This window comes from Idiotropiscis lumnitzeri, chromosome 12, assembly GCF_059441095.1.
Source record: "Idiotropiscis lumnitzeri isolate Australia: NSW breed Sydney's pygmy pipehorse chromosome 12, RoL_Ilum_1.0, whole genome shotgun sequence".
Taxonomy (NCBI): Eukaryota; Metazoa; Chordata; class Actinopteri; order Syngnathiformes; family Syngnathidae; genus Idiotropiscis; species Idiotropiscis lumnitzeri.
Window position 1 is genome coordinate 1972709 of NC_142402.1, and position 13396 is coordinate 1986104.

At 38.5% G+C, this 13396-nt stretch overlaps 1 protein-coding gene and 1 pseudogene across 4 annotated transcripts in view; one reads left to right on the forward strand and one right to left on the reverse strand.

The window, feature by feature from the left end:
* Positions 1-252: 252 nt before the first annotated feature.
* c12h5orf22 (chromosome 12 C5orf22 homolog) overlaps positions 253-13396 on the reverse strand; it is a 38174-nt gene continuing 25030 nt past the window's right edge. For 3 of the 4 annotated variants that reach the window (XM_088311540.1, XM_088311542.1, XM_088311538.1), the window contains 5 exons: positions 9676-9738; positions 5929-6050; positions 3461-3527; positions 850-989; positions 253-632 (listed from right to left, as the gene is read on the reverse strand). In XM_088311540.1, coding sequence (XP_088167666.1) covers positions 476-632; positions 850-989; positions 3461-3527; positions 5929-6050; positions 9676-9738 — 549 coding nt within the window. In that variant the 3' untranslated portion in view covers positions 253-475. The remainder of the gene's footprint in view (positions 633-849; positions 990-3460; positions 3528-5928; positions 6051-9675; positions 9739-13396) is intronic. The other variant, XM_088311541.1, reaches the window with a different exon arrangement.
* LOC148325162 (uncharacterized) lies at positions 6476-7108 on the forward strand (annotated as a pseudogene).

The window sequence follows — 13396 nt, forward strand, 5'->3', positions numbered from 1 at the left end:
GAGACATAGGGACTGTAGTCCAAATCAACTGCTCAAATTCTTACCTTTCCTCTATTTGTATATCTTGGCTTACTTCACATATGGTCAAGGTTTACTTATATAGCGCATTTAAAAACACTGCCCAAATTGCAGTACATAATAAAATAACACTATGAAAAAGACAAAATTGCAAGAGAGGAAAAAAAAATAAAATAAAACTGAGAATCAATCGGATGCAAAATAACACAATAAGGAGGCGGTTTATCACACACCTTCGAGAGGAGTAGTAAAAGTGCTCGGCTTTATTTTTGAACTTCTGACCAGGCAGTCACACTATTAAATTTTGTATGCTGCAGGACAAAACAAAATGTGTTTTCCAGTCTTGACATAATCCATACATAAACATGCAACAACAGAAATTCACATTTAGTGAGTGCTTGACAAAACACACTAATTAGAGATTAATTAGAGAACTAGAGATTCCTGGATGTATGTGTTATGTGGGCTGAGGTGGGTGGTCCTGAACCTCTGTGTTAGTGGTTTCATAGTCCTTTTGGATGTCCAATGGTCCATACTGCTTTTCTAGTAAAGCCAGGACTCTGGTTTGGACTGAATCCACTTGTTCTCCAGGGCAGTATTCATCAAGACTGGATCTAAGAAACATGCACGAACACACAGGAAGAATATGAATCATCAACAGTGTATAATCAATAGACTCAAATGGCTTTACAAGTACAGTAGCAAAAACATGTAAGTAGAGTGCATAAATGCGCTATATAAAGTTGTATACATACGTATACATACACATACATACACTGTAATGCCCAAGACTCATTAGGCTCTGAAACTAAGGAATAATTAATTGTTCACCTGGACATTGTCACCAGAGTAGGTAAAGGCAGGTGCTTCAGAAACAACTGTACAGCTGATACAAGCCTGTCAATTTCTTCATCAGAGCTTATATGATGTGGCAACTCGATTGAGTCACAGGTTAAACCTGCTTGATGTACCTGGGGATTAGAAAAGATATTTAACAAGTAATAAAGATAAAGATGTCCTTTATTAGTCCCACAATGGGGGCATTTGCAGTGTGACAGCAGCAAAGATATAGGTCACACAGAGATGGTGGCCTAATGTAGCCGCTTATATATATATATATATATATATATATATATATAAAACATTAGTAGCAAACATTCGTAAAAGCAAACCTATGCAAATATACACAGTATATACATATATAAACAAATACCCATGTATATACACAGATACATCCCACAACATATACAATTGTAAAGAAACACTCCTAACGTCTGTCCATGGTACAGAGGGGAAATATATAAAAATGCTGCAATGATTAAAAAAAAATAAAAATGCTGTAATGATAAAACTACTGCAAATTATAAAATACGGCACTGTTCAATAAAAATACACCACTGAATAAAAGTACAGTAGTAGGGTGTGTTGAGTATTGCATCCTAGGACTGCACAATTGCAATAATGCCCGTCCGTTTGAAGAGACAACCCAATGTTCTTGTTAAAAAGTCTGACAGCAGCAGGCAGGACGGAGCGGCGAAATCGTTCCTTTGCACAGCGAGATCATAACAGTCCATCACTGAAGGAGCTGCGCAGTGCTACCAAAAGATTTAAGAGACACAATTGCAGACATGTACATCTGTAATGGGCTACATCAGCATCACCAAAAGGCTTGGAAAAGAGAGGACAACCTGTAGTGTTATTTCAAAGTGGCAAATGACCATCTACTGCCCTTGGGTAGACATTTCATAAAATATCTTGCCTTGTGGAATGAGAATGACCAAGAGAAAGGACAGGCAGTAGCTTAAAGCCTCTACACACCAGTCCGACGTCGGCCATATGGCCAATTGTCACGTCAGCCTTGAAGTGGACATGTCGGACCAGAAAATAACGGACGTACACACGGTAAAAGCCGACGGAGACGCCAACTACTCCGGACCTTCTGCGCCCTGTGTGAGAATTAGTACCCACTCCATGCCATCAGCTGCGATAGTCAATGCAGAGCCTATGACTGTAATGCTGGATAATGGTGGTCTTTCATGAATGAGAGTGATTACTTCATCTTTTTGCACTTCTGTCCAGCCAGCCATTATGTCTCAAGAGGAGATGTGGAAATGAGCAAAGTTCATTTAGTTTTTGAGAAATAACATAAATTTTCAGTTTTTCCGCGTTTGTTCCCACTGATTTGCGAGCTAACAGCCAATCACAGTGCTCATTGAACCCAACAGCTTGAAGCCGATTGTACACGTTGAATCGGCCAAACACACCTTCCGGATGCCCCAAGAACTGTATACCAAACAGACAGCATGTACCGTATATTTTGGACTATGCGTCGCTCCGGAGTATATGTTGCACCAGCCAAAAAATGCATAATAACGAAGGAAAAAACATATATACGTTGCACTGGAGAAGAAGGCGCATTTCTGGGGTAATTTATTTGATGCAATCCAACGCCAGAGGACCAACAGACATGTCATCTTGAAAGGCAATTTAAAATAAAATTAGAGTAGAGGAAAAACAGGCTGAATAAGTGGAAGGTTTGCTAACGTACATGACGCATAAACAATGAACAGAGAGCATGCCTCGTATGTTAACGTAACATATTTATACCGATAACTGTAACATAGAGAACATGCTAACAAATTTAACAAACTGTCAGGTCAGTGTCACTCCACATCACTAAATCCACTGAAGTCTTCCTCCTCGGTGTCGCTTCTCAACAGCTCCACCAACTCCGGAGGCAAACAACACGCTACTTCCTCCTCTGCGTAACCTCCGCTTTTCAACAGTCCCTGACAAGTTTCTAGCTGACTCCAAACTTTCTTTCTGCTGCTTGATTACCGTTTTCGGCTGCATAATTCACTATTTCTAGCTTGAAATCTACATAATATGATCTTCTTTTCGGTGTCATTGTTGTTCAGCCCTTCTCAATTGTTTTTTTTGTTATTTACTGTCAATGTTGAAATGATCACTCAACAGAGGTACAGAAGTAGCAGGAACAGACACACAGGCCTAACGCACCCTCCTGCGGCTTAAAGTGAAAATAACATATGAATGGATATCCTAATGTGTTTATCAGGAATACTTTATTGATCCCTGGCGGAAATTTAGGTTTATGATTTCACAGATAAGTCGCTCCAGAATATACGTCGCACCCCTGGCCAAACTATGAGACAAACTGTGACTTATAGTCCGAAAAATACGGTACAGACTTTCTAACAGCCGATGTCGGATTGGTGTGTGGGACACAGCAGGACATGATCTGAAGAAGATTGGGACCTTCAGGGGTGTATTACCTCAGTCATGGGGAAAATGGTTAAAAACACTGCACCATAATGGACAGAAATCTGCACAAACCCACCTTACCACCTCATGATTACATGCTTCTGTTATTAGAGGAAAATTATGTTTCTGTACATTCTTTACAAACATTGCTCAGTCTTACCATTTCATAATCTGGAAAAGGATCTCTTGACTTCAAACTAGAAACCAGGCGGACAAAACATGCTTTTCTGAAGAAAGGGGGAAAAAAATATTCAATGTAATTCTGCAGTCTGGAGATCAATTTCAAATAAACCACATTTTGTGATGCTTTAATGCTTGCACAAATTTTTCACCTCTGTGAGAACTACCTGTGTTGTCCTCCCTTAGGAGTATATTTTTTATTTTATTTTGTAGGGATCCAACAACAAATACCGATTATTAGTAGTATTTGAAGCCGATATTAATTTGTTGAAGAAAGGGTGCAAAATGGTGTCAAAATGTTGAAAAACAGCAACACCAAAACTTGATTCAGTTGAATCGTTTTTAAGCAGTGGTGAGCGGTCAAGGCCTTCAAGGCCTTGTCATATTATATCCTCGTGTTTTTTAGGTTAGAGTTTTTATCCAATCAGAATTCAGCTCGCTCGTGTTGCTAGGCAGCTTTTACAATACCAGCAGCATGCACTATGAGGCCTTCAGATACAGTTGTGCGGGTATCTGTTCTGTCTAAGTCAATGACCTTTCAGATTTAATAGACAGTTGCGATAGCCAATCAGATCACAAGTTGGTTACAGTGAGAACATCTCGTTGGCCGTAAACGCTGAAGGTGATGAACGCGTTTTATGATTGGATATTCACTCGTGAGGGGGCAGAGCTATGGGGGCAGAGCTATGTGGAATCAACACAAAGGTCTTAACTGGCGACCGCTCGAAAATCTAAAATATATTCTTGCTTTTTAAACCACAATGGCCGAAGGAGGGAAAAGTGGGGATTTAATTGCAGAAACACTTCCGAGGCCATTTTCAAGACAAACCTTTCAAGGGAAGCTAGATCGTCCAACACTCTGTTTTCACCCCACCTCTGAGTTACGATTGGACAGTAAACAGCCAATCAGAATCAGCTCTAGTGTCCGACTCCTGATTGGTTAAGAATTGTGGCACAGTTATCACGCTTGCATCGTGAGCATAAATCAGCGTTTTTTACGGGTAGAGGAGAGAAGCCGTAAGCGTAAAACCTATTTAGGGTATTGTACACGTGAAACACATTTATGTATGCAGAAAACATGATTTCGTAAGCTGTATTTGACATTATGCTTACGTAATTGTGGCTTGTACGTGGTATTTCCCATTTCGTAGACGCGAAATTAATTTTTGTACGCGGTATTTTATTTCGCTTTAATTGTGGCATAAATACAACGCCATATGTATTTGGATATTTATTTAGAGATTTAGGGAGTATTAAACAGTGTTGTTTTTGTCAATGATGACGATGACGAAAATATTTAGTTAGCGCCCCCTTTTTTCCATGACGAAAACGAGAAGATGATGAGCTAAACGAGCCTATTTGATGACGAAAACATACGTGACGTACATGAAATTTTCGTTGACGGGACAAAATTGTTAGCATGCGGTTCTTCAGACGCTCAAAATTTATGACATCCCTTCTTATTGTACATGTAATCTGTCTTTCAAAAAATGCAATGCTGGTGCAATCTATCCTTCGTTTGGGCACGCCCATCACCGGGACAGCACGCAGGCCACATGCGCCACATGCACACACCGGTACTACAAAACATGCGGTCCTTCGTCTCGGCTCACACACAGACGCTTTCCTTTGACGGACCAGGGCAACAGTGACACTCGCAAGACTACTTGGCTCTGATAACCACAAGATGGTGCAAGTAAACAAGATGTCTGCTTGATAGAGTTTGTACTTGTGCTATTGTATTCTAGAGCAAGTCTACTACAAGTCTATGTTGTTCAACGTTTTTATTTTAAAAAATAAAGTCACAACAGTTGCCAAATAAAACATTTTGGTTCTCGGCTTATTATGGAGCAATGAGCATTGATTCCACTGTTACGTTATCTTTTTGTAATGCATAATCCTTTAATAGTCAATCAGAAAGTCTTTGCTATTGGGTGGAAACCGTGTATGCCTGTTTTTAACTAAGACGGACTAAAACCTTTTTGAGTTTTGGTCTAATAAATTTACAAAACCTAGACTAAAACTTTTTGGGGCGTTTCCGTTGACTAAAACTGACTAAAACCTTTTTGAGTTTTCGTTGACTTAAACTAGACTAAAACTATCCCGAATAGGAATGACTAAATCTGACAAAAACTAATAAGCATTTTCGTCCAAATGACTAAGACTAAATCTAAAATGCCTGCCAAAAACAACACTGGTATCAAAGTGCTAATACCGATTTACACGGAAATTCAGGTTAAATCGCCAGCGTAGGAACAGAACCCGTGTAGATATTCACACACATACACAGATGTGGTCCACAATGAAAATAAATTTGCCACCCTGGTCTACCATGAAAATGTATTAACTGACATTTCAACGACACCAAATCTGTCAGAACAAAGAACATGAAAAAACAATTGAAGAAAAAGATAACATGTGGTCAATATTGAGAAAAACGCTCCTCACCCAAGTTTCCCAACCCAATGTGAAACAACCTCTTCTCGATCATCTTCGAGCAGATCAGCAAATGCTGCTTCTAAGTCTTCTAACTGATGTATACGATGATCAACACACTCATCAAGCTCCTCCTAAACATGTGGACAAAAACAAAATCATGGTAACATTTCATCTTCCCCTTTACTTTTTGACAACAATGCCAGAGTGGATGTGTATATTTTATATACACAGACACACGCACCCCCACACACACACGCACACACCCCCAACACGTCGTTTCATACTCCAGGTATTCCTCAAAAAACATGTTTTTGACATAATGCCATTCAAATTTTTAACATACCTTTTCTACATTTTAAGAAATTATAGTTTTTGTATTACTACCCCAAACTTCCATAAGTGTATCAAAAATGACCCGTACGCATTTCCTATGGAATCCAATGGGAACCTTTGATTCTTATCAACTTTGGCTGTCAGCAATATATTAATTGTAAACAACACAGACTGTATCAGAAGTGCCACCCCTCAGGAAGATTATTTTACACAGCAAGAGCTGATGAAGCCTTCCAAGTCCATGGACATTTTAAACACAGAGTTTCAATTCAATGACAGACAATGGTCATCTATGTCAGAAAGAAAATAAAAGCTGTTGTGCTCCAGAGCACGATGCACCACGACAAGATAGTGGATGAAAATAGCAGAAAGAAAAAAAAAAACAGAAGTGATTACATTTTACAGCAAGTCGAAAGGAGGTGTAGACGCCATTGACCAGATTGTTGGCAATTACAACTGCAAGCGCCAAAAAAACAGAGGTTGCCCATGGTGCTGTGGTACAACATAATTTACATCACCACCCTGAATGCCTACACCGTTTTCACAGTTCAGCACACAGATTTTAAGAGCGGCATCATCAATGATCGATGTTTCTTCCTCAAAAGCTGTCAAAGGAGCTTGTCACACCACACAAGAGGAGTTGACTGGAAGGCGGCACCGAACTACAAACCCCGATTTTTGTAGAAATAGAAAAGTGCGGGGTGACAAAAGCCACAACCCAGCCACAGAATAGAAGCAGCCAGGGCCATCCAAAGAGAAAAAGGTGTCAGATCTGCCCAAGTAAAGATCGCAAAGTTAAATGTAATGTGTGAAAATGTGCAATAATCACATCCAGAAACAGGTAGTTTGTCAGTGATGAGACAATAAGGCAAAACTGGGGAAAAAAAGGGAGTAATGATCAATGACTGGACAGTTTACATACAAACATACACACAAACAGACACACACATACACACTGTATTATTGTATTGTAAGTAAGGATGGGTGTTATGGGCTGAAAAAAAAATACATCTCAATATTTTTTCAAAATATTCGTTAACTAATTTGACACTATTCTCCAAAAACTATTCTTGCTTCACAAAACAATTATGGGCAAAGAGCATTTGTGAACAGTAGCTCCTGTAAAATGTTTCAAACATCTGCAAAACATTGCACAATTAAATTCTACGGTAATATTCAACAATGAAGAACTTCCAGTTATGTCTGGACTTCTTGATTTCTGGGAATATTTATGATACTTAAATGTCTCTTATTGTTCCATAATGACAGATATGATCACATTTTGAGATGAGGTAAGTACTGGTGTACCACTCCCAACTACTAAGGTATCAGAATGAGAAATGGTGTTTCCTATAGCAGTCAGAATGGAAAGATATTTGTACTTTATTCAATATAAGGCGATTTGTACCTCATGTGTCACCCTGGACAGGTATGTAATTTGTGGACTGTCCTTAATATGGATTCAAATTTTCCAAATCGATTAGATTTAATACACAAGGGTCCGATTTGATTCTATTTTTGATTAACTTTGATTTTCGATACCAACATTTCAGCCAGTAAGAATTTCATAAGAACTAATGCTGCAATTAGTACAAACTTCTTTTTGTAACTAGGTGCATGTGTAAAAATATTCATATTTACATTAACAAGTGAATCCAATGCAGTTACAGTAATCATGATTGTTTTATTTAACATGATCTTATCAAAACAATAAGTACATCTGTCTTCATGCTTGTTGGCGCTGACTTCACAGCTTAAACCATTTTGTTTTCATACGCTATTTTTGCATAGTGACAAGATCTCACGAGACACATTAAATCACGCCATTTTATGGGCAAAAACATGTGATCAAAAGTATCGATATATGGTTTTATGGATCAATATTGGGCTATGAAAAGGAAAATTGATTCAAATCTATTTTAACAGTAATCCATGCCTTTGTTACATCTAGGCTAGACTACTGTAATGCACTTTACTTTGGAGTCAGCCGGTCCTTGATCAAGCACCTCCAACTGGTGCAAAATGCTGCCGCTCGTCTTAACTGGAGCTCGGAAGACGGATCACGTAACCCCAATCTCTCTTCACTGGCTCCCAGTGCACTTCAGAGTTCGCTTCTATTCCTATTTAAATCTTTAAATGGCCTCGTCCTAGTCTTCGTCTCCGAGCTCCTCCACCCCGACGCACCTGCCTGCTGCCTCAGGTCTGTGGACGAAATGCTGATGGAGGTGCTGAGGACTAACCGCAGCCTCAGGGGGAATCGCGCCTTTTCTGTTGCCGGTTCTTCCCTCTGAAATGAGCTATCATTACATGATAGGCAAGCCCCCCTCTCTGTCCACTTTTAAAACTCGTTTGAAGACACCTTTTTATTCTTTAGCTTTCGACTCAACATGAGATTGTCGCTGTTCTACTGTTCTTCAGGTATCTACTCTATATTTGTTTGTGTTTTAATTTGTGTTCTAATTTCCTGCTAATTTATATCACACCGAATGGAAAGCGCTTTGTTACAGCTCACGTTGTTGTGAAATGTGCTATATAAATAAAAGTTGTATTGTATCGTATTGTATAAATCTAAATACAGTCAATTTTTTTTTTAAACCCAGTCCTCGTACTTAACATAGACGGTAGGAGCAATACGATGTCCATCGCTGTTATTACATATACGATTGGATGGACACCAAATTCAGCCACATGATGTTTTGACAGGACAGTTTCCAAAATTGTCCTAAACATACTACACGTGATAGTCACAAAGGACAGTAGTTATAATGCAGACTTTAAGCATGTAAACATTATATATGTGTTCAGCGATTACCGAACATTCTGGCAGTCACGTTTTCTAACTTGCTCCCCCCAAAAGTGCAGTACCTGCCTGTGTGTGTTTTCTTAACTCAGCAAGGGTTTTCTGAGAGTGCGCGTTTACTTAGCTTTTCTTTAGCATGCTTCTGGGGTTGCAAAGCTTTCCTTGTAATTTATGTGGTTCGTGGTGGAAGAGAATTGCTCTCCACGGTGACCGTTTTGGCAGATTGATGTTCCGACCGATGCCAGTATTGTCAACCCCAAATCATCATCAAAGACTTTCTATACATGTCATTTCTTTGTTTATCGTAATTATACAATACAACTTTATTTATATAGCGCATTTCACAACAGCTGGAGCTGTAACAAAGGACTTTCCATATGGTGTAATATAAATTAGTGGTCACTAAGTTAAAAGCTTGTATAAGTACCCTAATTTCCTCTCAATTGAGTTGGTTCAATTGCCACTTCCTTATTGATTGTAAAATGACCCATTTCTACCACTACAACGTGCAGTTACCCATCAAGCTATACTCACAACCTGAAAAATATATCCTCCCTAAAGTGTCATGTGTTTTGCGTTATTTAGGCTGCAACGTCTCTACCGTGCATGCATGAGTGGCTTACCTCGTTAGCATTAGGAACAGGTCCTTTGAAGCTGTAGAGTTCCTGAAGGATGGCATATTCCTCCTTGAAAAAGAGAACATCAATCAATTATGATGCAAAGTAAATTAAATTCTACAAATTAGCATTTACATAGTTTCAAAACATTGTACAACTTTCATCAAATGGTACAATTATGATCCACAATAACACAAGTTCCTTCCTTCTGGAAGACAATCAAAAACTGACAAATGTTCCTGCTCTTGATATCCAAATAGTCAAAAGGATAGCTGATTATTTTAATAACAGATTCTCTCTAAAATTATAATTTAGCCCTTGACACAATGTTTTATTAATGGGGACTAACACACGCGGACAAAAGTGTTGACACGCCTCTGTTAATGACCAACAAATTATAATAATAAATAGGTAATAATAAATTAACAATTAATAAAAATTCAGATACGACATTGCTTTTGAATTGTGGTTCAACCCAGTCATTTAAAAAAAATAAACACAATAAACAGGCCTGGACAAAAATGACGGCACCCCTACAAAAGATTGATATTCGGACAATGGGGGCATGTCCAACTATGGTGCCTCCTCAAAAAAGCATAACAGGTGTCTTCAAGCATGTAAGAATTATTAAAAGGGTGACATAGTGACTGCACTGTTTAGTGACATGGTCTGTAAAACACAAAACATCACCAGGGGAAGCGAAGAAGAGAAACTGAGAAATTTAAGTTCCACGCAAATGTCGCCAACTTCTTTGGACATGGCCGCAGAAGGAAAATTGATGACAAATTCAAGAGAATGATAGTACAAATCGCCACAAAAGAGCCCAGAAATACTGCCAAATAAATTGTAGGTGAACTCCAAGGAGGGCTGAGCAAAGAATCAAAATTCAATTACGATCTCGATTATTACACTCAACGATTACAAAATTGGCATCATCGTAAAAAAATTTATTATATGCATTTCATGTTAAATAGAACTCCTTTTACAATACAGATAGAACTATAATTAATATACATGAGTTGTATGTGAGCGTTGTTATCTAAATTGTTTATTTGAATGTTAGAACTACATATTTACAAGTGAAAACAGCACCAGTGTTCTGATACGCACAATGCCTCGCGCACCATCTCGTCACTGCAGTCAGGCCAGCCTCCACTCGCAAAGACGAAGTCAAGCCAGCCGCCACTGTTATTTTTAATACTGTGCGCATCACGATGCATTACGGTAATGCGCCGAAAGCGCGTGCTGTTGGCCACCTTCAAAATAAAAGCTCACAAACTCATGTATGCACGTCAGTGGTTGGGATTTAAAATGTTATTAAACTTCTCTGTTCACCCAGGGGGAATACGAATCTCAGAATTGCTCCAAGAAATGTTCTGAATTGAGACAGAAAGATAAATTAATGTTAACTGTGCATCAATGACTGACATTACAACTGATATTAAAAAAATATTAAGAATTCGCCTTTTATTTTGAAATGCCACAACAGATTTTGATTAAAATACTTTGGTTGGATTCCTGGGGAGGTCTAGTGTGCCCCAGCAGTAGTCTGGTTGCGGGATAACAAAAACTTCATTTTTAATAATTTTGTCAAATTTGGGTGTAATGGTCAAATATTGAGATTTCTTAGGCCTTTTGTTTTCAAATGCCACATCAGATTTTGACGAAAGTACTTTGGTTGGATTCCCGGGGAGGCCTAGTGTGCCCCAGCGCTAGTCTGGTTGCGGCATAACAGAAACTTAATTTTTAATGATTTTGTCAAATTTGGGTGTAATGGTCAAATATTGAGATTTCTTAGGCCTTTTGTTTTCAAATGCCACATCAGATTTTGACGGAAGTACTTTGGTTGGATACCTGGGGTGGCCTAGTGTGCCCCAGCACTCGTCTGGTTGTGGGATAATGAAAATTTAATTTTTTATGATTTTTCGTAATCAGGTGTAATTGTCAAATATTGAGATTTCTTTGGCCTTTTATTTTGAAATCTGACATCAGATTTTGATTAAAGTACTTTGGTTGGATTCCTGGGGTGGCATAGTGTGCCCCAGCACTTGTCTGGTTGCAGGATAACGAAACTTTAATTTTTAATGATTTTTCGTAATCGTGTGTAATGGTCAAAAGTCGAGATTTCTCCTGCCTTTTATTTTGAAATGCCACATCAGATTTTAATGAAAGTACTTTGGTTGCATACCTGGGATGTTATCATTAATTTCTCTTTCTATCTCAATTCAGAACATTTCTTGGTGCAATTCTGAGACAGTTTGCCGTCTTCTTGAGTGAACAGAGAAGTTTAATAACATTTTAAATCCCAACCACTGACGTGCATACATGAGTTTGTGAGCTTTTATTTTGAAGGTGGCCAACAGCACACGCTTTCGGTGCATTACCGTAATGCACTGAGATGCACAGTATTAAAAATAACAGTGGCGGCTGGCTTTACTTCGTCTTTGCGAGTGGGGACAAAGTGGGGACACTTTGCGACACCGTCGAGGTGTTGGTTTTAGTGTGGTCAAAGGTGACTTTACTGCACGACGTATTCATTTTGAATAACATTTACGAAGAAAGTTATCAACTGTCAAAATCATCCAAACTGCTTGTTATCATGGAGGAGCGCAAAGAGCTAGCATGCCAGTGCTACGACTAAAAACTTGTGAGTAAATACTTCACTAATTCGCGTCACAAATCCATCTGACTTTTCATCTTAAGGGCCGTCAAAGGGGTAGCACCGGCCCTCCTAAACTTCAATGCACTATTACTTCAAACAAGGAAACCATATTCAAATTTTTACAATGGCATTTATTTATTTTACTTTAAAGTAACTAATTTTAAAAACAATTAAATCCAAAACGAACATAAATAATTATAGGGTTTCAAAGATTTTGTCTTAATATTTTGCACATTTAAACATTTTTTGTTTCCCCCATAAAATAATCGTTTGAATAATCGTGATTTCATTTATCACTAAAATAATCGTGATTTTTTTTTTTTTCCAGAGTCGAGCAACCCTAACTGTGAGGTACATCAATGTGGGACCGCATCATCTACCATTGGGGACTTTATGGGAGACGACCAATGAAGAAACCCCCCACTGAAAATAATTGTTAAATAAATAATACGCCGTGACAAGCCATTACGTTTCTAGTGGGATATCCTATGGACAGACAGAACAAATTGCAAGGTTCCATTTTCACAGACTTTTTAAAAATCAAAATTAGAGTGAATGTGATGGAGGAGGCTCTGCTATGTTTTGGGACTACGTTGGTTCATCTGTCACAAGGTGTCTTGAATCTGTGCAGGATACAACATCGATTCTCGAGAGAAATGTGTTGACCAATGTCAAAAAGCTTGCTCTCAGTCACAGACCAAGGGTTTTGCAGAAGGATCGTGAACAAAAACACACAGCTAAAAACTGAGCGTCCTTGAGCATCCCCATATAAGACATCTGTATAAAGAGTTGAGACATGCCACCTGGAGAAAGCACCCTTTAAATATGAGACAAAAGTTAGCTCATTAAGAGTGAATGAAAATACCTGATAAGAGTTACACTGGTCTAACAGAGTTACAAAAATGTGATTAGCTCAAAAGGTTGCGCAACAAAATATTAACTTAATGGCGTGTTTTAGGAATTTGTTTTTAAAATAATTCTGTTGAACCACAATAGAAAAAATAATTACTCATTATTTATTGTTCGGGCTAATTTTGTCCATCTCTGCATCGCTGACAATTCAAG